General features: G+C 44.7%; 1 protein-coding gene across 2 annotated transcripts in view; it reads right to left on the reverse strand.

The window, feature by feature from the left end:
- LOC118085476 (Putative N-acetylated-alpha-linked acidic dipeptidase) overlaps nucleotides 1-25,222 on the reverse strand; it is a 47,767-nt gene that overhangs the window by 13,627 nt on the left and 8,918 nt on the right. For both annotated transcript variants that reach the window (XM_035116169.2, XM_035116170.2), the window contains exons 5-12: nucleotides 22,578-22,703; nucleotides 21,202-21,388; nucleotides 18,560-18,653; nucleotides 11,769-11,867; nucleotides 9,794-9,879; nucleotides 7,764-7,883; nucleotides 3,766-3,848; nucleotides 1,485-1,548 (exon numbers count right to left, since the gene is read on the reverse strand). In XM_035116169.2, the coding sequence (XP_034972060.2) occupies nucleotides 1,485-1,548; nucleotides 3,766-3,848; nucleotides 7,764-7,883; nucleotides 9,794-9,879; nucleotides 11,769-11,867; nucleotides 18,560-18,653; nucleotides 21,202-21,388; nucleotides 22,578-22,703 (859 nt within the window). The remainder of the gene's footprint in view (nucleotides 1-1,484; nucleotides 1,549-3,765; nucleotides 3,849-7,763; nucleotides 7,884-9,793; nucleotides 9,880-11,768; nucleotides 11,868-18,559; nucleotides 18,654-21,201; nucleotides 21,389-22,577; nucleotides 22,704-25,222) is intronic.

Raw genomic sequence — 25,222 nt, forward strand, 5'->3', positions numbered from 1 at the left:
CAAAGAGCAGAGGATACAACCCATCTTTTTTAAATTTCTGGTTTGAGTTTCACTGCATGATGTTGCATTTCACTTCTCTTTTGTGATGCATGCTGGCCTGAATGCTTTATTGGGTGGTATTCAACTAAGTTTGTTGTTGTTGTTGTTTAGTCGTTTAGTCGTGTCTGACTCTTCGTGACCCCATGGACCATAGCACGCCAGGCACTCCTGTCTTCCACTGCCTCCCGCAGTTTGGTCAAACTCATGTTCGTAGCTTTGAGAACACAGTCCAACCATCTCGTCCTCTGTCGTCCCCTTCTCCTAGTGCCCTCAATCTTTCCCAACATCAGGGTCTTTTCCAAGGATTCTTCTCTTCTCATGAGGTGGCCAAAGTATTGGAGCCTCAGCTTCATGATCTGTCCTTCCAGTGAGCAGTCAGGGCTGATTTCCTTCAGAATGGATAGGTTTGATCTTCTTGCAGTCCATGGGACTCTCAAGAGTCTCCTCCAGCACCATAATTCAAAAGCATCAATTCTTCGGCGATCAGCCTTCTGAGTTTAACTCAGCAAACCAAGGACTCAGCTACATTAGCAAAGATACATCGATTTGAATGCGCTATGAACATGCAACACCCAACGGCGCCAGAGAGCAGGAAATTCTAAAACGCGGCTTTCCATAGAGATATCTTTCTTTTGTCATAACAATCTAATTTATTTACAGCGGTTTGCCCACTGTGTCTAGATCCACCCCCGAAGAAATTAATGAACCGAATATTCATTTTAGTTGGGGAACGGAAGTACAAATGAAGTCACTGTTGCATCACATTACAGCCACGGGTGGGAAGGAAATTTAGCATGGCGTGGTGGTATATTGAGAAAAAATAATAATTAAAAAATCCACAGTTCCATAAAATGCATTGTAAAGGGACATTAGAAACCAGGAGAGAAGCATTAGCATTTTATAACCAGGAAAAATAAGACAGATGTTTGAATGCACCACAAGATTGGGCCAGATTCAGCACAACTCATCCCAAATTCTGCCCAAACAAGCAAATGCAAACAAAACCTGTTCCCCAATCCAGCGATTAGGAAGAACTTCCTGACAGTAAGAGCTGTTCGACAGTGGAATTTGCTGCCAAGAAGTGTGGTAGAGTCTCCTTCTTTGGAGGTCTTTAAGCAGAGGATTGATAGCCATATGTCAAGAATGCTTTGATGGTGTTTCCTGCTTGGCAGTGGGTTGGACTGGATGGCCCTTGTGGTCTCTTCCAACTCTATGATTCTATGATTCTATTCTATGATTACGGTACATGTTTATGAAGTTCAACCCCAAAAGACATCCAGATATTCTTATCTGAAGAAGTGTGCATGCACACGAAAGCTCATACCAATGACAAACTTAGTTGGTCTCTAAGGTGCTACTGGAATGAATTTTTTTATTTTTGTCCCAAAAGACAACTCAATGACCACACCCTTCTCATTCTCTATTAAAACGTGCATATATTTTACCTTCTATGGAGGAATCAGCATTGATATAGGCCACACCACGCTCCTGCAGTATTTTGACATTTTCCTACAACAGAAATGAAGAAAATGTTTGTTCATGTTCATGCCTAAAATATTTCTCCATGGTGAAAATGATGTACAGATGGTATATGACACCAGTGAAATGCACAAAACAAATAATAAATGCTGGAAATGTAAGGGAAAAGAAGGTACTTTTTACCATATGTGGTGGGAATGTAAGAAAGTAAAAGACTTCTGGGAAACGATTTACAATGAGATTAAAAAAATGTTGAAATATACATTTGTAAAAAAAACCAGAAGCCTTTTTTGGTATAGTAGGTACAGAGATTCACAAGCATGATAAAAAATTGTTTTTATATGCAACAACTGCAGTAAGAATACTATTAGCCCAGTGATGGAAGCAGGAAGAACTACCAACAAAAGAAGAGTGGCAGATGAAACTCATGGACTTTGCCGAGTTGGCAAAATTAACTGGGAAAGTTCGAAACCAACAAGACCAGACTTTCCTGAAAGACTGGAAGAAATTGATGATATATTTGAAAGACAATTGTAATCAATTGAAATCTCTTGTAGGGTTGCAAGAAGTTTTGTAAAGAGAACCATATGAATTATTGAGAAAGAGGACTAAGAAGGAGTTTATTTGGGATATGGATTTCATAGCAATAACTATTAAAATAAAATGCAAAATCAGAAAGAAAGTTAGAAAACCATTAGTCAAGGTTGACAGAAGTCTCAGGCTGTGATAGCCGGAGGTTTGTTATGTGGTATAGGATGGGATATTATGTTTGGAAAATATGTACAAAAACCAATAAAAAATTAAAATTCTCCATGGGCCAATTCACACATGCAGGGTCAAGCGACAATGACTGGCAAGTGTGTGTTTGGCCCATCACAGATCAAACCCACGAGCCTCTGTGTTTGGAGGCAGCAACGCTCCTGAAACCAAAGGAGAGGAGGGTCTCTCGAACTCAGGTCCTGAATGTGGTTGGCCTCTGTGAGAGCAGTGATCTAGGACTCAACTACTGTACTTTAGTTTAAAAAATAAAGTGCTTCAAATGCGTTATAACACTGTGACACCAGATGACGCTGTGGAGTTCTTTCTTTCGGCAACTGGACTTCCCATTATGAGGTTTACAACACGTTTTCCTGAAACGTTTTTTTTTTTTTTAATGTGTCTAGATCCAGCCCTAGTTGGGCCATTGGCCTGATCCAGCAGGCTCTTCTTATGTTCTTATCCCGCATTTTACAGTGGAATTTCCTCAGCATTTTCCTTACCACAAAAAATCTGATCTTTTTAGGACGTGCATTTGTTGTACAAGAGTTCCAAATCGGCTGTAACTATGCAGCCTGAATTGGGGACTACAGTGGTACCTTGGTTCTCAAACTAAACCCGTTCCGGAAGTCCAAAACCAAAGCATTCCAAAACCACGGCACGCTTTCCCACAGAAAGCAATGCAAAACGGATTAATCCATTCCAGACTGTTAAAAATGACCCCTAAAACAGCAAATTGACATGAATTTTACTATCTAATGAGACCATTGATCCATAAAATGAAAGCAATAAGCAATGTACTGCACATAGCTGCCAAGTCTCCCGTTTTCCCCGGGAAACCCTCGTTTTTCCAGCTGTCCCCAGCTGAAAAAACGGATTTTTTTGTTTTCCCCCGGTTTATTCTGGCGCGGCGGCCATTTTGGAACTGGGCGGCACATGCTCAGAAGCGACTTTTGATGCTGCTCTGCCCAGTTCCAAAATGGCTGCAGCGCGACTAATGGTGCGGCGGCCATTTTGGAACTGGGCACAGCAGCATCAAAAGTCACTTCTGAGCATGCTCCGCCCAGTTCCAAAATGGCCACCGAGCTACTTCCGGTATGCTACTTCCGGTCCAGTCCCTTATTTTTCAGAGAGTAACTTGGCAGGTATGGTACTGCAGCCACATAATCAATCAATCAGTAGCTGATCTGGGTTCCACACAGTCATAAAAACAAAACAAAAAGAGACGCAAAATAGCAAAAATAGACACACCTCAGCGTAACACTCAATACTGAAGTGTGGCACTCAAAACAGAAGTGTAACACTGAAAACGGAGTATGTTTGGCTTCCGGGAAAAGTCCGCAAACTAGAACACTTACTTCCGGGTTTGCAGTGTTTGGGTTCCAAGTTGTTTGAGTACCAAGGCGTCTGAGAACCAAGGTACCACTGTATGTGAATGGATCCTACTCAGAGACAGCGATCATCTGGAAGTATCTTTCCTTATTGATTTACCTCAGCCCACTCTGTAGATCCCATCAAGCCAAACTCCTCAGCATCCCAGCTGGCAAATATCACCGTTCTCCTTGGCCTCCATCCTGCAGTTGAGATATTTAGAGCATCATTATGAACACAATATATATTTGTTTATTAGAAACCATTTCTGAACCCCTTAGCATTCCAAAAGCCTCCTCAGCAGCGCATGCCGTGCGTGATATAAAAACCCCTATTGATTAAAACAAAAATACAATCGGAAAGCATAAAACTAAAACAAATAAAATAAAACTTTTTTTTAAAAAAAGCACCTAAAACAGAAATCCAGGGGATTCATACATGAAACACAGGGTCCCATCTTATGGGTCAGAATGGCATAGGCGAAGGAGAAGGCTTTGCAAGACATTTGAAGCAATGAACGGTTGCTGTGTCGAGTACGGCAGAGGGAAGAATTTCTGCAAATGCATTTCGCAGTATAGGGGCAACAGCAAAAGAAAAAAAAGGCCATTCTTGGGGTTCACTGTGGTGTGAGATTCTGTAGGGTGAGATACCATGAATATAATTTCCCCGGAAATGATCTCACAGGTCTATACAGGGGCAAGTGGTCTTTCAAGTCACCTGGTCCTGAGTTCTTAGGGGAATTATATGTCAACTAGAAGACCTCGGCAGGGACAGCGGGTGACGCCGCGGGTTAAACCACAGAGCCTAGGGCTTGCCAATCAGAAGGTCGGCGGTTTGAATCCCCGCGACGGGGTGAGCTCCCGTTGCTTGGTCCCTGCTCCTGCCAACCTAGCAGTTCGAAAGCACATCAAAGTGCAAGTAGATAAATAGGTACCACTCTGGCAGGAAGGTAAACGGCATTTCCGTGTGCTGCTCTGGTTCACCAGAAGCGGCTTTGTCATGCTGGCCACATGACCCAGAAGCTGTATGTCGGCTCCCTCGGCCAGTAAAACGAGATGAGCGCCGCAACCCCAGTGTCGATTATGACTGGACCTAATGGTCAGGGGTTCCTTTACCTTTACCAAGAAGACCTCAGCAGCTGATCAAAAGGCAGGAAAAACTTGGCACAGGTGCAATATGTGTGTGTCTAGGTGTTTCAGACAACAATCTGGCCACTGCAATCTGCGCCAGCTCTCTCTCTCTCTCTCTCTCTCTCTCTCTCTCTCTCTCTCTCTCTCTCTCTCTCTCTCTCTCTCTCTCACTCACACACACACACACAGAGAGAGAGAGAGAGAGAGAGAGAGAGAGAGAGAGAGAGAGAGAGAGAGAGAGAGAGAGAGAGAGAGATCATCAGAGGATGAAGCTAGTGGTGAAAATAGCCTTGAGGTAGGCCATTTTCTGAGGGCGATCAGGACCAGAATTTAACAAGAGGGACCTGCAAGAGAATGTTTCAATGTATGCTCCTTGATTTGTTGTAAGAGGGAATCCCATTTAGGGTTGCGTGTCTACCAACTGTGCCTTCATCCAGGATACTACAAGCTGCAAGGACTGCAGGAAGAGCTTTCCACCATCACCCCCCCCCTTTGGGTTTGCTTGTTTTCCTCTCCAACTGACAGTCAGCGTTCTGTGGCTACTGAACAGGCTCAGTTTCAGTGGGCTAAGGCATTTTTATTTTTTTCAGAGGGGAAGTTTGGCCCTTCTAAAGTGCCTTTTGCAGATTTTTTTTATACTACTGCCAATCTCAGGGTCCCTCAGGCATGTTGATTCCTCCTCCTCCTATTATTATTATTATTATTATTATTATTATTATTATTATTATTATTCTGTCATATAACCGCAGGTTTCAGTGCAGTTCACGGGGTAAAATCAAACTATAAAACTACAAAATACATAATCAAAACAACAACAACCACAACCCAATAACCTCCCCCCCAACACATTATAAAAGGGCCATGTTGTCAGCGTCCCATTTTGGCTACAATCCTGTCAGCACTCACTATCAACAGGAGTAATTTGTATCATGCTTCTTTACCCATTAAGATGCCATAGAATCATAGAATCATAGAGTTGGAAGAGACCACAAGGGCCATCCAGTCCAACCCCCTGCCAAGCAGGAAACACCACCAAAGCATTCTTGACATATGGCTGTCAAGCCTCTGCTTAAAGACCTCCAAAGAAGGAGACTCCACCACACTCCTTGGTAGCAAATTCCACTGCTGAACAGCTCTTACTGTCAGGAAGTTCTTCCTAATGTTTAGGTGGAAGCTTCTTTCTTGTAGTTTGAATCCATTGCTCCATGTCCGCTTCTCTGGAGCAGCAGAAAACAACCTTTCATCCTCCTCTATTCTACTCTATTCGTCTGCAAAATGTTATTCACAACAAACCGAGCAAGTCCTTTGCAGTTCTGACTTTGTCATTTAACAACAACAACAACAAGCCATTGTTCCTTAAAGCCTCTCCATTATCAATCAAACAATTCAAAGGCAAGATATTTACATGCACTGTTCTTTTCTGCTTGTCAGTCCTTGTGGCTGCTTAAATCCCAATGATTTCAATCAGACCCGAGCAATCTCAGTGCATGCAGGATTGCAGCTGTTATGGGAAATAATGAAAAAAGACTGAAACCCTCTGAACCGCAAGGATTTTTGCTTCATTTTTTGTTTTGTTTTGGATTTTAGGAAGCTGCCTTATACCAAGGCAGACCATTGCTCCATCTACCCCAGCACTGTCTGCACTGACTGGCAGCAGCTCTGCGGGATTTCAGGCAGGAGTATCTCCCAGCCCTAACAAGAGATGCTGGGATTTGAACCCGGGACCTTCTGCTCTGCTGCTGAGCTGTGGCCTTTCCTTGCAAAGGTTCTGCATGTTGCTACATTACATTGCATATTAGACAGATCGAAAGACACACACAATAAAGTAAAAAATAAATAAATCTGTACCCAAAATCACATCCTCAAGATAGCCCAAACCAGAATAGATTATGTCTAAATAGGGGATATTGCCCTTATGCGTTCTATTGTCATCAATTATTCAGGTTGCAGAATTCAGGTACCACCCCCCCCCCCCCGCGTGCAGAATTTGAACTGCTGTCCTACAGAACTCATTTTACGAAGTGGCAAACTAATAAACAGATAAACCTATTTTGTAACACAGTGTTCACACCAGGGGGTGGGGCAGGGAAGATGTAGATCATACGAGGATAAAAAGAGGAACCCTTCCCCCAACCTTACATTAGACTCCCAATCTTTACTATCCAAGATGTAGAATCATACGGTATATGCAGAACATCCCAGTGTACGGATTATAGGGTCCAAAAAGTGATTGGCTGCATGGCTGAATGTCTTGCATCCCACCCATGCCAGTATTTTGCACCTGGCTCCAGGAGGTGGAAGCAACCATTTCCATTTTCAGCTGTGGGTTTTTGTTATGTCCAAACCAGGAACTATGGTCAGTTGTTATCTATGGTTTATTTGAAGAAGCTGGGCTCATAAAAATGGGGCGCAGGAGTTGTAGCTTGGTCCCATGACCATGGGTGCCCAGGGCTGTGGGTGCCATGCAGCATGCATGGCCCTGACACTGAAATTTGTGGGTGCCCATGCTACGTGTTTAAGTTTTTTCCTGCTCCCCCTTTAATGGACGACAGGTTATGGGCCCAGGCTCCTCCGGCATTTCGGCACAGCTACTAACCTTCAGTAGCAAGTAAAGCTCTGCTGGATGAAGTACAATTGCCTCTGGTCTATTTATTTATTTTTTTAAACTCTGCTACATGTTTAAGTTTTTCCCCCTGCTCCCCCTTCATGCACAGCAACCCAGCCCCTTCATGGGGAATTTTGTGGGTGCTTGGGCACCCAGGGCCCCAGGGAGTTGGCACCTATGACTGGGCTGGACTCAAGTAGCACGTTCTGCTAGCAGAAGCCTAGGCTTTCCCCTCCATCTGTGCACCCCTCAAAAATGGCTCAGGGTAAGGGGTGAAAGAACCTGCAGAACAGCACACAGGAAGACGAGATGTTGGATGGATGGATGGATGCATGGATCCCCGAACTGACAGATTTTTAGGTTCTGTATTCTTCTTGCCTCACCTTGCTGCTTCAGCTTTCCAAAGCTTCGGACAATCTCGTGAACAACAGCCGCTCCGCTCTGCGGGTCAATCCCACCAAAGACCCAAGAGTCTCGGTGACCCCCTAGGATAACGTACCTGTCTGGATCAATGGACATGAGGATTAATTTTTAAATGGGCACAATAAATCACGACAAGAGTTCTACTTAAGGGCCCCTCTGAGGATAATCTGGAGCTCGAGATGAGAGGATCTGACCATTTTGGTCTCCCTTTCTCATCCTTGCAATCTTTACTTCAGTTCCCACATCAGTTTGCAATTTGATTTAAAAAGTCCTCATGAAAATTCACCAGCATTTTAGTGTCACTTTTCCCCTAGTGTACATTTTTATGTGCCGTTTGGTCTGATATACATTTTTGCAGAGACATTCCCTCTAACAAATTGCATTTTTAAAGGCTATTTTCAGTAATAAAATGCATTTAAATGCACACCCCAGTATGTGCCTTTTTTTGAAGCACATTTTTCTGTAGCTGGAGAAGTGCACATTTGGAGATGTGTGAATTTTGAAGGACGTCTGGTCTTTGGTTCCATGATGGAAGGAGGAATAGCAGGATAAAAACAAATAAATAGAAGTGGTTTTGACTAGACAGCCTTGCATGGCTCAAGACCTCGATATCTTTCAGAACATATCTTCAGAACATACGTACCTACCCAGACCCTTCAATCTGAGGTCCCTCTTCTGCCTCTGAGGGAAGATTAAAGGGTGCTGACAAGGGAGGGGGCCTTTTCAGTTGTGGCTCACTGCATGTCTAATGCTGTCCCCCCCCAAAGGCAGCAACCGGGCACCATCATTATTTTCCTTCAGCATCTTCTAGCAAGCATCTGATGGATTATGACAATTATGGTGTCTATGAAAGTACTTTTTTCCCACTGAATTTTTACTGTTGTTTTGCTGGATTTCATTTATAGGTTACTAGCTGGCTCTGCCACGCATTGCTGTGGCTAATTCCTGTGACTGCCCCCACCCTGCACTGATCCATGATGTATCCCACCCCTCCACCACCCACCCCCAGCTTATCCCTGTGATTCCCCCCACCCTGTCCCGACCCATGATGTATCATGCCCCCTCTTCCTTCCATCCCCAGCTCATCCCTGTGACTGGTCCCACCGTGTCCTGAGTCCTGACTTATCCCGTCCCCCCACCCCCACCCCCCCACCCAGGTGAGTCAGTACCTCCATTCAGCCTAGTCTGTAAAGGCTTCGGCCTAGTATGTAAATGGGAGCCAAGGTGCTGTTGAGAGGGAAGGTTTTATAGGTGCAGTACCAGTGTAGCCACCGCTAGAGGGTGCTGGTTTGCAACCTCGTTCTTTTCCCAGAATGCATTTCCGTCTGAGTGGTGTGTTTTGAGACACGGGGTTTTACGTGGCACAGGTGTGACATCTGTCTTTGAAAACTGTTATGGGCTTGGCTTGCTCTCATATTCGCATGCAGCATTGTGTCAAAATTTGAATGCAATCGGTCAAGCGGTTTTGGTGAAACGTGGATACTAACAGACATGGCCAGTTTACATTTATATATATATAGATAGATTGAATGTTGCATGGCATTTCTATGTTCTTAAAGTTACTTTAAGGCTTTTTACATGAATGCCTTGTGAGTCAAGCGTTTTGGCTCGAGTGTTTGTAAACTTTTTTTGGAAGCCGAGTGCCTGACGCGGCTTCCAATTGAGTGCAGGAAGCTCCTGCAGCCAATCAGAAGCCATGCCTTGGTTTCCGAACGTTTTTGGAAGTCGAATGGACTTCTGGAACAGATTCTGTTTGAGAACCAAGGTACAATGGTATTAGGAAAAAATAGCATTATTATTATTAAAATAGGTGTCGGATCATTGGTCCATCTAGTCTGGAGGACTAGCTAAATTTGAAGGACTTCCTGGATCTCAGGTGAAAGCCTTTCTTAGGGGGCATTTATCATACTAACCATGCATCCTACCTCTGAACTACAACCCTTTCCCTGGCTTGATCCCACAGACAACATGAGCAAGGGAATGGCTTTACCTGGCTCTGTTGAACCTTGGAGAGTACCGATCACGTTGTAAATTCTTCTTACTTCTTTGATGCTGTGGACATGCATTTTGACTTTGCTAATGCAAGTGCAATAAAAAAAATCAAGTGTTAAATGTCAGGTTAAGAAATAAATGCACACTTTAGACTTTAAAGTCAGAATGGATTAGGGCTGAAATTCTGCATAGTTATAGTCCTGTATAAGTTATGAAATATCGTTTTCAGAAGGTGGATTTAGTTTTAACACCAGCCTTCGGCATGAGAGCCACTTCTTTTTGGACCCATGTGCTCATCTTTCTAGATGGAGTCCAACATGTGAGCATCCGTCCGTGAAACAGAAGTTGTTGGCAGAATGGAGTCCCCTTCCCTCTGCAGTTCCCCCACACTGCCCCACTCAAGGTGCTTTGAAGGGTTTGAGGGGACTATTTGATGCAGATCTGAGGGGAGGGGGGTGCTGTGTGGGGGCTGCAGAGGGAAGAAAGAATGCGGGAGTCCCAGCAGTGATGAGGTCATACGCAAAACCAGCAGCAATGAGGTCATATATATTTCCCTAGTGAGGGAATTCCAAAGTTGAGGGGCCACCACCGAGAAGACCATGTTTTTGTATCCGCTACTCTAGCATCTTCTACCGGTCAAAAAGAAGAAGAGGAGTTTGGATTTGATATCCCGCTTTATCACTACCCAAAGGAGTCTCAAAGAGGCTAACATTTTCCCTTCCCTTCCTCCCCCACACCAAACACTCTGTGAGGTGAGTGGGGCTGAGAGACTTCAAAGAAGTGTGACTAGCCCAAGGTCACCCAGCAGCTGCATGTGGAGGAGCGGGGAATTGAACCCAGTTCACCAGATTATGAGTCCACCGCTCTTAACCACTACACCACACTGTAGTGTAGGAACATGGGTGGTGCTGTGGTCTAAACCCCTGAGCCTCTTAGGTTTGCCGATCAGAAGGTCAGCAGGTCAAATCCCTGCAATGGAGTGAGCTCACGTTGCTCTGTCCCAGTTCCTGCCAACCGAGCAGTTCGAAAGCACGCCAGTGCAAGTAGATGAATAGGTACCACTGTGGTGGGAAGGTAAATGGCATTTCTGTGTGCTCTGGCTTCTGTCACAGTTTTCTGTTGCACCAGTAGTGGTTTAGTCCTGCTTGTCACATGCCCCAGAAAGCTGTCTGTAGACAAACGCCGGCTCCCTCAGCCTAAAAGCGAGATGAGAACTGCAACCCCATAGTCGCCTTTGACTGGACTTAACCTTTACCTTTACCTTTCTACCAGTCAGCCAGAAAGCTGGAGTACAAACACTGATCTTCTCAGCGGCTGCTCCCAGACTTTGAAACGCCCTCCCTAGAGAAGTTATTGACTTGCTCCCTCCTTATTGTTCTTCTTTCAGCAACTGAATATTTTTTTGTTCCAAAAGGATTTGGGGGAACTAACTGCTTTCCATTAAAGGGCTGGTGCTGTGCTCTGTTTTTATTGTAATTATTGGTATGTTTTGAACAGGTTTTATATATGCACATCATTTTAATTCCATCAATATTTAATTGCATTTTAATGACTGATTTTTCTATGTTTTTAGTGTTCTTGCATTTAGATAAAAGTTTCCTTGAGTCCCCGTCAGGGAAAAGGTGGCATATAAGTAAATAAATAAAGTTTAGGTATGTTCATACAAGTACAAGAAGGTAGTCTTAAGGAGGGATCTTCGTTTGGTCCCAAACAAAGAGGATAGACAGACAGCCTACATTACCCTAACCAACTAAACCTTTCTTATTCAAGTTACAGGTAGGTAGCCATGTTGGACTGAAGAAGTTTGCATGCACACGGAATCTCATACCAATGACAAACTTGGTTGGTCTCTAAGGTGCTACTGGAAGGAATTTTTTTTGTTTGTTTCGCCTTTCTTATTCAGTGTAGGTTCTGTGGCTCCATTTTCCTATTGGCCATTTACTCAACACCACAAGATTATATTCTCCTCCCACCTTTTTGAAGAACTGCCTTTGAAGCCTGGCCCAACGTTGTAAGGCACAGAGAGGTTTCCCTTCCAGCTGTCATCTGGCGGGGGTGGTCCTGCCATGTCCCTGTTGGGAAAAGATAACATTACAGTTGGCATCCATCCGAGAAAGAAGTAGGAGCAATGGTGTGTTCCTCCTTATAATATTCCGTAACTTCTAGCATGTAGGCTTTCAGAATATTTTTTTCCCCAAGTCCCTCTTTTGGCGCTTCCATTTTGTAGCTGCGAAACCCCAAAGGGTAATGATTGGCAAATAAAAATTGGAAGGCAAAAAGACTTCAGGCATAACCAAGCTTTCAAACTTGGTCGTGGGTTGTTTTGTCTTTCAGTCTGGAAGATCGCTTGCAAGCTGAGTTGCCACAGGGTGGAAGACCTTGTTTCCTAGAATGCCTTAGGCTAGAGATGGGTGATCCACTAGGAAGACCCACCTGCTGTGGAAGCATCAAGAGAGAAGAGGAAAACCCAATCCTACCAGCGACCATAAGGAACACAAGAACTTAAGAGGAGATGTTCTGGATCAATACAAATCCCTATCTAGTCTGGAATCATGTTCTCACAGTGACTGACCACATCATAGCTGCCAAGTACCCCGTTTTCCCCGGGAAACCCCCCGTTTTTACTTACCTTTTCCCGGTGGTCCCCCGTATCACTTCGCCTCCCGTTTTTCTCCATTATTTTCTCTTGCCAGCAGCCATTTTTTTTCCTGATTTGCCCTTCTATGGGCACAAAAAATGGCCGCCGCCGGCTTCAAAAGTCGCATCTACGCATGACCGGAAGTGCGTAGACACGACTTCCGGTGTCGTCGTCGGCCATTTTTGGTGCCCATAGATGGGCGGGCCGACACTTCCAGTCATGCGTAGAAGCTACTTTTGAAGCTGGCAGCGGCCATTTTTGGTGCCCATAGAAGGGCAAAGCGACACCGGAAGTTATGTCGATGCAACTTCCGGTGTCACACGGCTGCCGGTCCCGGATTCTGCAGTCTGGGACTTGGAAGGTAAGGACCACATGTCTATGAGAAGCCTCCAAGCAGGACCTGAATTCACCCTATTTGTGATTTCCAGCAACTGGTATTCAGAGACCTACTGCTTCCAACAGTGAATGTGAAACACAGTCAGCATGGGAAGTAGCCACTCTTAAGTCTTACCTTCCATGAATTTGTCTAATCCTCTTACAAAACCATATAAGTTGCTGGCCACCAGTACTTCTTGGGAGAGTGAAAGGAGGCAGTTTTGGAGGCATGGAACACCTGAGAAACAAGACCCTAGGAACCTCCAACACAGATTACTACAATGCACTCCTTGTGGGTCTGCCCTTGAAGATAGTTCCCAAGCCATAGAATGCTAATGCAGAACAGTGCACCATTTCCCCCTTATTATTTTTTGAAGGAAAATCTGGAATGCCAAAGCATGTAATGCAGAAACGAGCAAGGCAAAAGAAAAAGAAAAAGAAAAAACCTGAAATGAAAAAGTAACTTTGCGATTCCTGTATATATACAGTTTTCATATAAAGGAGGAGAAAACGAAGAAAATAACATAGGATTACAGCACACCAAAATAAGCTATATGGTTGCACATTATCTGTTCCAGTACTGTACAATAATAACCACTGGCCATATTTCCAATGAAACTTTTAGTTCCTTGGCCTGCCTTCTCTATATTTAATACTGTCAGTCATTTTCAACATAAATCCGGCTTTCACGGCCTATATCCTGCTCAATGAATCTCTGATTAATAGAGGATACTTTTCGTCTGTACTTATGGCTGATTGCTTATCTACGAACAGCAGTTGGCCAGGGTGGCAATCATTTCTCCATCTCCATCCAATACTTCACTTTTAAGATTGCCAAACAAGATAACCCACTGACTGTCTCTCCAGAGTGGTGCATGCTCTAGTTATCTCTCGCTTGGACTACTGCAATGCGCTCTACGTGGGGCTACCTTTGAAGGTGACCCGGAAACTACAACTAATCCAGAATGCGGCAGCTAGACTGGTGACTGGGAGCGGCCGCCGAGACCACATAACACCGGTCCTGAAAGACCTACATTGGCTCCCAGTACGTTTCCGAGCACAATTCAAAGTGTTGGTGTTGACCTTTAAAGCCCTAAACGGCCTCGGTCCGGTATACCTGAAGGAGCGTCTCCACCCCCATCGTTCTGCCCGGACACTGAGGTCCAGCTCCGAGGGCCTTCTGGCGGTTCCCTCACTACGAGAAGCCAAGTTACAGGGAACCAGGCAGAGGGCCTTCTCGGTAGTGGCACCCACCCTGTGGAATGCCCTCCCACTAGAGGTCAAAGAGAACAACAATTACCAGACCTTTAGAAGGCATCTCAAGGCAGCCCTGTTTAGGGAAGCTTTTAATGTTTGATGGATTTCTGTATTTTAATGTTTGATGGATCTCTGTATTTTAGAATTTCTGTTTTGTTGGAAGCCGCCCAGAGTGGCTGGGGGAACCCGGCCAGATGGGCGGGGTATAAATAATAAATTATTATTATTATTATTATAACTATCAGAACAGGAGTTAATCAATATCCTTTCATTTTATTGACATTGCTTCTTCTTCTTTTTTTTCTTTCTTTGTTTTTTAAAATACTAGCACACTTATATTTATCTTCAACTTCTGGAAATAGCTAGCTCATTCTTTTAGATAACAACTCAACAAGAGCTTTGTAGAAGCTTTTTCATGATAAAGACGTGGAGTTTTGGAAGGGACCAGCCACCAAACTCATTTCCATGTTTCGTTGGAAATCCTCCCTCCAAAACCCCACTCCCATTTATTTTATTAAGGGTTGTGTGTGTACTTCTGATTCTGCCATAATGTATTTCCTTAAGAAAATTCTGCTAGCGCAGAATGGAGCATCACAGAATGGAGTTAGCCTCACAAAGAACATGTCTCACCAGTCTTGAAATATTTGCACTCCTTCCCTATTAACTCCCAGGCTCAAGGTACCTCCCCCTCTCTTTAGTGGCCCGGGATCTTCACATCTAAGGGGGAAAACTTCTCTCTTTCACCTCCATATTTCCTCACACCATCAAATAAGGCCTTGATCAAAATTTAGTAATGTTCTGTTGTCAGAACTGCTAAGGCAGTGTGGTGTAGTGGTTAAGAGCGTTGGACTCATAATCTGGTGAACCAGGTTTGCTTCCCCGCTCCTCCACGTACAGCTGCTGGGTGACCTTGGGCTACCGGTAGTCACACTTCTCTGAAGTCTCTCAGCCTCACTCACCTCACAGAGCGTTTGTTGTGGGGGAGCAAGGAAAAGGAGATTTTTAGCCGCTTTGAGCCTCCTTAAGGGAGTGAAAGGTGGGATATCAAGTCCAAACTCTTCTTCTTCTTCTTCTTCTACTGCTGTGGCACCACTCAGATGGCGACTTCTCCCCAAAAGGGATAAATTGCCCTCCCTGTTTATGCCCTTTTGTGCCACAAACAACATCAGAACATAAAAAGTGTTGGGCAAAATACGCACCAACCGAGTGGCAACAGCGGCAGGGTCAACGAAATAACAAAGTCGTCTTCAGTATCTTTGCTTGCTTTTATTTACAATTATATACAACACACTCCTCTACTCCTTTCCTCTCATTTCACAATACATCACCACCACCACACCCATGAACCATTTGGGTAGCTTAAATACAGAATTCAAAATAGTCAATTACCCAATCACATTACAGTAAGCAAACCCTACCTTCAATTATTCAAATTAGCAAAAGCTCACAGGTGTGCTATCATTCAGAACAAGGTTACAAACACACATCTCTGTGTAGCACCATTGACCACATCAGTCTTAAAGGAAAAACCTAACAAAAAGAACCTGCTGGATAAGGTATTTTGCCCATCTAGTCCAATATCCTATTTTCACAGCAACCAACCAAATGTCTGTATATAATTTTTATTAAATTCTCTGTTTTACTATTTAAAGTACCGGTACTCATTTTTACATCCTTAAAATATCAATGACTTCCTGTCTTCTATTTCAATGGTACATTTTATATATCATGAATCCCTGCATATTTAACAGAAACTATACCTTTCAGCATTCCATTATTACATCCATCATACCTTATTTACACTGTTGAACTTATCTTAATGCTGCCAGCATTAAGTTATACAGCATTAACTTATACAGTTATTTCCCATATATTCAATATTTTTTTCCAATCTTCTCTAAATGTATGTTCTTCTTGTTCTCTTATACAGTCACACCTCGGTTTAAGTACGCTTCGGTTTGAGTATTTTCAGTTTAAGTACTCTGTGGACTCGTCTGGAACAGATTAATCCACTTTCCATTGCTTTCAATGGGAAAGTTCGCTTCAGGTTAAGTACGCTTCAGGTTAAGTACAGACTTCCAGAACCAATTGTGTACTTAAACCGGGGTACCACTGTACTATATGTTAGTCTGCAAAGCTGCGCAAATTCTGTCAACTTAAATTGCCATTCTTCTTTGGGACCTTGCTCGTTTTCCATTTTGGAGCTAACAAAACAGAGGCTGCAGTAGTGACATACATAAATAACCTTTTTTGACACCTGGGAATTTCAGACTGAATTATCCCCAACAGAAATGACTCTTTTTTTTGGGGGGGGGTACTTTTAAACACTTTTTTTTATTCATTGTAGATCATTTCCCAATACTCTTTTACCCTTTTACAAGTCCACCACATGTGAAGATACGTTCCCTCAAACTCATTGCATCTCCAGCACTTATCTGATTCGGTCTTATACATATCAGCAAGGCTAAAGGTAAAGGTAAAGGGACTCTTAACCTAGGGGGTTGTGGGTTCAAGCCCCACATTGGGCGAAAGATTCCTGCATTACAGGAGGTTGAACTAGATGATATTCAGGTTCCTTCCAACTAGGATGGTCACTGTGGTCAATGTGGTTTTCTTCCTAACAAGCAGGTTTAGCATTATAGCTTAAACTGGGGCAGGGGGCAGTGCCTAGGATGGAGTTGCAGAAAAGGGGCTGGGAGTTACACAATGAACCACATACTTCAAGAATCCCAGACTTGCCGCAGTGATAATAAAGTTCACGATCCATTTAAGAAAAGAGGGGAATATGTTCTTTGAAAATATATTTGAGAACTTCATCTCCGAAGCTGCTAAGACAGCTCAGTCGGTAAAGCATGAGACTCTTCATCTTAAAATCATGAGCTCCATGCATTGCAGGGGGCTGGTCTAGATGACTCTTGGGGTCCCTCCCAACTCTACAATTCTATGAGTCTGTGACCTTTTTGTTCGCCATGTTAAGCACTGGTTTCCTCTCCCACCCCTTGACTTTCTCTCTTTTTGGCTCAAAGTTTCTGCCTTTGTAAGACAAGGAAAAGTGGGAAAAGGCTGAAAAACATGTACCAGCACAGAGTGTTCTTTTAATGGATTTTTTTTAAAAAAGAATGATCTCTCTTATAACTAATTGTTCTAACAGAAGGACTCTTTAAGTATAGTGCAGATAAGTCTCTTTCCCATCAGCTTCCTTGATGCTTGAAGTGAAATAGTTTCTTTTGAAAGCTGTTTCCCTGTTTTCTGACCACTCTCCTCCCTCCCTATTAATTTTCCTATAATTTGTAATTATTTGTTGCCCCACATATCCTCAGATAGACGTCTCCAACGTCAAGGAACAGGTCTCGGCCTGGGAACTATAACCTCGGCTGGCTTTGTCATGAGTTACTGTAACCTTTTGCACAAAATTGGACATTTAGGATTTTAACCAGCGTTAGCTTGCTCGAGATTGACGTCTTGGAGCCAAGCCATGCTCTGGAATCTCAATGGCTCTGCTCTGAGCCCTTTCAAATATAAACAAGTCACTTGGGTATATGTGGGTTCTATCTTGTTCAGTGACGAATGCAGGGCTTATCAGTGAATCGAGGGTGAGGTGTTTGTTTAACTGACTAGCCTGACCCTTTTTGTAGTGCTGGGGAAAGTGATAGTCGGTTGAGAAATGGAAAGCTTTGCTAGCCTGCATATTTATGCTTTTCACAGCCCTGCAGATCTTACCCCTATACCAAAATCAGGCTCTGCAAGAAGACGAACAATCCCAGAAGTGGCAAGACAAGTACAGAAATCACAGTTGATTGAGTCAAGATGCATTAGGGCAAACATCACATAGGAAAGGAGTTTGATATGTAAAGGTAAAGGTAAAGGACCCCTGGATGGATAAGTCCAGTCAATGGTGACTATGGGGTTGCGGCGCTCATCTCGCTTTCAGGCCGAGGGAGTCGGCATTTGTCCACAGACAGCTTTCCAGGTCATGTGGCAAGCAGGACTAAACCGCTTCTGGTGCAACGGGGCACTGTGACACAAACCAGAGCACACAAAAACACCGTTTACCTTCCAGCCACAGCGGTACCTATTTATCTACTTGCACTGGCGTGCTTTTGAACTGCTAGGTGGGCAGGAACGGGGACAGAGCAACGGGAGCTCACCCCGTCATGCAGATTCGAACCGCTGACCTTCTGATCGGCAAGCCCAAGAGGCTCAGTGGTTTATGTATCAGATATGTTTCACCACTGTGGAAGGGCAATAACTTTGCCTACCTGAAAGCAATATGAGGGGGGAGGGGAGAAACACAATTGTAAATAGACTGTAAGGTCCTTGGCCATTTTTTTTATATTGGCTTCAGGAGTAAACACTAGTGGCATTGCATATCTGTTGGTGCCCAGGCTGGGTGGGAGCGAGGTGCATAGGGTGAATGAAACCCGCCATGCCGGCCCACGAAGTTGATTGTGGAATCGACTAAACCTGTAAATGTTAACCACTGGGTGTGCTTACCTCAGCAACATCTCAGCATCATGGTAACCAATAGGGTGGACAGGAATGTTCAACTGAGCTGTCGCCTGGGCTTCATCGTAGCGGTAGGTGTACTCTGGGTCAAGGGGGGGGACGAAAATATTGAAAATAATAATGAAAATATTGCTCACTTATCAATCAATCAATTAATTAAGTTTCCAACGCAAGTACAGTGGTACCTCGGTTTAAGTACACAATTGGTTCCGGAAGTCTGTACTTAACCTGAAGCGTACTTAACCTGAAGCAAACTTTCCCATTGAAAGTAATGGAAAGTGGATTAATTCATTCCAGACAGCCCGTGGAGTACTTAAACTGAAGTGTAATTTACCTGAAGCGAACTTTCCCATTGAAAGTAATGGAAAGTGGATTAATCCGTTCCAGACGGGTCCGCGGAGTACTTAAACTGAAAGTACTCAAACCGAAGCGTACTTAAACCGAGGTATGACTGTATGCAGAAAGTCATCAGAGAGATGCCTGCACAACAATGGTTGTTGTTGTTTAGTCGTTTAGTCGTGTCCGACTCTTCGTGACCCCATGGACCATACAACAATGGTAAGTATAGATATATTAAACGAAAGCATAATTTTGGAGGGCCGTATTTCTTTCTTTAGGTGCAGGTAAGGATGAAAAAGTCCCACCAAGTTGCATAAAATTGTTCTGCTGGTTCTTTGCCTTCCATCACATGAATCCCGTGAGTTATCTTTTCAGCAATTCCGAGCTTCCATAAGTTCTTAAGCCACAATGATCAAAAGGCACATCATTTAAGTTCTTCCATTGTTTTGTGTGCAATAGAAAGTCTGGCAGCTAGCAGAAACCAAGTTAGCAGTTCCTTTGAATAGAAGAGTTTTGGAGTATCACCCCAGAAATTTAATTACAATATTGCTTATTTATGAAGGGCTTCAAACTCCTTGCCAACCAAGTTAAAAACTGCAGGTTTCTCACATAAAAGAAATCACTCAATGGCAGATGGTTTGGTACTGCCAATATAATTTGTTTACTGTGCTCTAACTTCATGCCATGCATTCCCAAAATTAGCCTTGGTGCCAGAGATAGGTTTCTAAAAAGTGCTGCCCCATGATTTCTCAAAACCCTTGTTCCCTTGTGAAAGGCATTTCTACTTTGTCTGCCTCTTTCTCAGAGCCGTTTAGAGTTTCAGTGAGTGCAGGGTTGGGCTTAGCTTATCAAAGTGAGGTGGTCATGGGCTTTTCTTCCCACTAAAAATATTTCTCCAGCATTCTGCAGTCTAGCCAGTTCCTTGCGCTTCCTAATTGGCAGAAAAAGCCCCAAAAGCAAGGATCTCTGCATTGAAGCTGGTGCATGATGGGAAGGGAAGAGGAGGGGCAACTGCTGGTGCAGATCTTTTTGCAACAACATCTGGTGGGCCACATCTTCCCCACCCCTCATTTCTAGAGACCCCTGGCTTCCTCTACCCCTGCATTCCCATAGATATAGATATGAAGGGACCCCTGACCGTTAGGTCCAGTCGCAAATGACTCTGGGGTTGTGGCGCTCATCTCGCTTTACTGGCCGAGGGAGGCGGCGTACAGCTTCCGGGTCATGTGGCCAGCATGACAAAGCCGCTTCTGGCGAACCAGAGCAGCGCACGAAAACACCGTTTACCTTCCCGCTGGAGCGGTGCCTATTTATCTACTTGCACTTTGACGTGCTTTCGAACTGCTAGGTTGGCAGGGACTGAGCAACGGGAGCTCACCCCGCCGTGGGAATTCGAACCGCCGACCTTCTGATCGGCAAGCCCTAGGCTCTGTGGTTTAGACCACAGCGCCACCCGCGTCCTCTAGATATAGATATAATTTTTATTAAATTTTCTGTTTTACAATTTAGAATGCTCATTAAAACATTGTTAAAATATCAATGACTTCCCTTCTTCTCTTTCCATGGTTCATTTTGCATATCATAAACCCCTGCATATTTTGCATAAACTAAACCATTTAGCATTCCATTATTACAACTATCAAAGCTTTTTTACACTGTTGAATTCATCTTAATGCAGCCAACGTTTCCAAGTGTACACAATTCCCCTCCTTATATTCAATAAGCGTTTTCCAATCTTCTCTAAACGAGTGTTCTTCATGTTCTCTTATTCTATATGTTAAGTCTGCAAGCTGCACATATTCCATCAGCATAAATTGCCATTCTTCTGTAGTTGGGACCTCGCTCGTTTTCCATTTTGGGGCTAACAAAACACGGGCCACAGTAGTGGCATACATAAACAAACTTTTCTGAGGAATGGGGGGGGGGAAACATTCCCAGATTTTCCCAAGCAGAGGAAACACCGCTAATCCAGTTGAAATCTGGGATACAGAAGTGTGATTATAATCCACTTCTCTCCTTTCAAACATATATTATCTCATGGCATTGTTTTGCCATTTTCCCCAACCCTCAATTAACCACATTTCAGATTGTATCCCTCTAATGTAGGCACAGGCGAACTCGGCGCTCCAGATGTTTTGAGACTACAATTCCCATCATCCTTGACCACTGGTCCTGTTAGCTAGGGATGATGGGAGTTGTAGTCCCAAAACATCTGGAGGGCCGAGTATGCCTATGCCTGCATACAATGGAGGAATGCAAAATAAAGCCATGTGATTTTCAGTCTCATTCACCTTTGGCAGGATACCCTGGTGTGAGGGGGTCCCCAGCGCCATCCAGAATCAGGACATTCCCACGCTGAGCTCCACCTTCGGGAAGATTCCACCCTACTGGGTAAGGCTCTACTCCAGGGGCACAAGAGTCAGCTGGGTCGGAGTATAAAATGACCCCCTTGGCTCCAGCAGCAGCAGCATTCTTCACCTGGTGGGGGGGGGAATCACATTGATGCTGCAGTTAGTTTGTTCCTTTGTGCAAAGGTGAGAGGTTGCCTCCATATGGCACAGCCTGGTAGTTGCCAGAGATGGCCAGGTCAGGTCCAAGCCCTGTTCAGCAGCCTAGTTGCTGCTCTGCCAAAGCCTGGCAGTCAGGAAACAAGCCTTTTAAAATAACATTCTGTGCTGAGTTGCCAGGATACAGCCTAAGCCCCTGCCCTCGCTGGTCCCATCCACATAGCTCCCCCAGAACACCTCTTTTGGGGGGGACTGACACTGGCCTTTGTTCAGCCAGCTTTGGCTTGGCTGGCTGAGCCCTGGCTGAGCCGGGATCAGCAAGCTACACCGGCGTGTCATTGGTTGAACTGAGGTTGGAGACTTAACGCTGGCAGAGCCAAGAATCATCTGTCTGAGCTGGAAATCGGCTGCATCCTCAACTATTGATCATGGGGAATCTGGACATAGGATGGCCCCCAAAGCCTGAAGTCCCCAATGTGGTACTGGAGGGGCACCATAGCACCTTTGCTGCCTCCAAAGTTTACCTGACCCTCTCATTTTTTATCTTAAACATATATGCTTGGGAGGTGTTTTTTTGTTTGCTTGTTTGCGGGATTGCTTCGTGAGTTATGTTTCTGTTCAAAGGGGTGCAGGGTTTTGTTGTACAGTGGTACCTTGGTTCCCGAACGGCTTAGTTGCCAAACAAATCGGCTCCCAAAGGTGGCAAACCCAGAAGTAAGTGTTCTGGTTTGCAAACATTTTTCGGAAGCCGAACGTCTGACAAATGGACTCCCGGAATGGATTAGGTTCGAGAACCAAGGTACCACCGTACTTGTTCTACTGGTTTTGAAGTGTGTGCAGCTGTTTTGCTTGCTATTTTAGAGAGAGGGTTTTTTTAGAATTGCCCATTTTCTTTCTGTGAAATGGGTATGTTTGGGGGGCATGATCAAAGTGCCCCCAGGCCCTCCTCTATGCTAAGATCCCTCCTTCACAGTTGTTGTGTTAGCCTGAAAAAAAAAATCCAAATGGGTTTCACACATCAGTATTAAGTTACGTTCCGTAAGATTCTGCCTTCATAGATGCTGTGTTAAAAATATAAACACCGCTCTCACATTTGGGCAAATTCTGTCTGTGTGCCAAAGCGGCCCCTACACACTGAGATGGGTTATAACCACCATTACCTTGTTTCCTCTGAAGATTTTCCCATATCTGGCAATGGCAATTTTCCCAGAGCAATTAATTCCGAGATCTCGCTCTAACCTGTGGAAATCTTCTATGCTTCCATAGTTCACGTAAACCAGATCTCCCTGGGGTGTAAGAACAAAAGAACGTAAGAAGAGCGCTCAATAGCAGAGGTTTAGTGCTCAATTCTGTATTACTTGCACAGATCAGAAGGTCAGCAGTTCGAATCCGTGCGACGGAGTGAGCTCCTGTTGCTCTGTCCCACCTAGCAGTTTGAAAGCACACCAGCGCAAGTAGATAAATAGGTACTGCTGTGGCGGGCAGGTAAATGGTGTTTCTGTGCGCTCTGGCACTTGGCACAGTGTCCATTGAGCCAGAAGTGGTTTAGTCCTGCTGGCCACATGAACCAGAAAGCTGTCCGTGGACAAACGCCGGCTCCCTCGGGCTGAAAAGCGAGATCAGCCTCATTGTCACATTTTACTGGACTTAACCATCCAGGGATCCCTTACTTTACGTTACCTTTGCTTGCACAGAACACAGATATGAGCACTAAACTTGCACTAAGTTATATTCTGCTATATTTCCGGAATTGGTTTTTGTGGCATCTGAAAGCTCAAATGCAGAGAATAGCAGGGAAACTTCGGAGGGAAAATAGAATATGCTTCTGTGTTAATGCAGCCAATATGATGGCATTGGAGAAGCAGCAGAATACAAACTAGAACACAATAAATCTACCAACAATGCACTATTCTTGTGTCAATATCAAGGGCTCGTCCATGCCAGTTTGCCCTGCCATTTCCCCTGGGAAAACCTGTGGTTTAGCACTGAATCGTATAAATGGCATTGGGTTTCCCCAGATTGCTGTTTGTTCTGAATAATAATAATAATAATAATAATAATAATAATAATAATAATAATTTTATTATTTATACCCCGCCCATCTGGCTGGGTTTCCCCAGCCATTCTGGGCGGCTTACAACAGAAAAATGAAATAAAATAATTAAACATTAAAAGCCTCCCTAAACAGGGCTGCCTTCAGATGTCTTCTAAAAATCTGGTAGCTGTTTTTCTCTTTGACATCTCAACGAGGGAACCGTCAGAAGGCCCTCGGTACTGGACCTCAGTGTCCGGGCAGAACAATGGGGGTGGAGACGCTCCTTCAGGTATACTGGACCGAGGCCATTTAGGGCTTTAAAGGTAAGGACCAACACTTTGAACTGTGCTCGGAAACGTACTGGCAGCCAATGTAGATCTTTCAAGACCGGTGTTATGTGGTGTCGGCGGCCGCTCCCAGTCACCAGTCTAGCTGCCACATTCTGGATTAGTTGTAGTTTCCGGGTCACCTTCAAAGGTAGCCCCACATAGAGCGCATTGCAGTAGTCCAAGCGGGAGATAACCAGAGCATGCACCACTCTGGCGAGACAGTCTGCAGGCAGGTAGGGTCTCAGCCTGTGTACCAGATGGAGCTGATAAACAGCTGCCCTGGACACAGAATTGACCTGTGCCTCCACGGACAGCTGTGAGTCCAGAATGACTCCCAGGCTGCGCACCTGGTCCTTCAGGGGCACAGTTACCCCATTCAGGACCAGGGAGTCCTCCACACCTGCCCGCCTCCTGTCCCCCACAAACAGTACTTCTGTCTTGTCAGGATTCAACCTCAATCTGTTAGCCACCATCCATCCTCCAACCGCCTCCAGGCACTCACAAAGGACCTTCACCGCCTTCACTGGTTCTGATTTGAAAGAGAGGTAGAGCTGGGTATCATCCGCATACTGAGGAACACCCAGCCCAAACCCCCTAATGATCTCTCCCAGTGGCTGCATGTAGATGTTAAAGAGCATGGGAGAGAGGACAGAGCCCTGAGGCACCCCACAAGTGAGAGCCCAGGGGTCCGAACACTCGTCCCCCACCACCACTTTCTGAACGCGGCCCAGGAGGAAGGAGCAGAACCACTGTATGACAGTCCCCCCCAGCTCCCAACCCCTCTAGACGGTCCAGAAGGATGTTATGGTTGATGGTGTTGAAAGCCGCTGAGAGATCCAGCAGGAATAGGAACCAGCTCTCACCTTTGTCCCTAGCCCGCCGGAGATCATCAACCAGTGCGACCAAGGCAGTTTCAGTCCCATGATGAGGCCTGAATCCCGACTGAAAACTGCCCAGAGTTTTTCAGCCAACAGCAGTTTCCCCAATATCAGCTATATGCCCAGAGCAGTTCCAGGGGACTGCTTCTTCCTAGGGAGCGCCAAAAGAACCCACATATCTTTTTCAAAAATGTATTTCTCTGACAAGGGACAGATCTACACTTGTGGTTTTTAATGTTAAGGTAGGGTTTTGGGGGGACAACAGAGGATGAGATGGTTGGACAGTGTTCTCGAAGCTACGAACATGAGTTTGACCAAACTGCGGGAGGCAGTGGAAGACAGGAGTGCCTGGCGTGCTATGGTCCATGGGGTCACGAAGAGTCGGACACGACTCAACGACTAAACAACAACAACAGGGTTTTGATAACGTAGATGGGCACATTCCTTCCTGTCTTTTTAACCACTTAATTTTTAACCATTTTATGCAGCTATATGTCTTACGCTGCTACTCATGTCCCTATGTAATGTTCTACTGCATTCAATCTCTGACCGCCCTCCAGTGG

Source organism: Zootoca vivipara, chromosome 4 (assembly GCF_963506605.1).
Source record: "Zootoca vivipara chromosome 4, rZooViv1.1, whole genome shotgun sequence".
Lineage (NCBI taxonomy): Eukaryota > Metazoa > Chordata > Lepidosauria > Squamata > Lacertidae > Zootoca > Zootoca vivipara.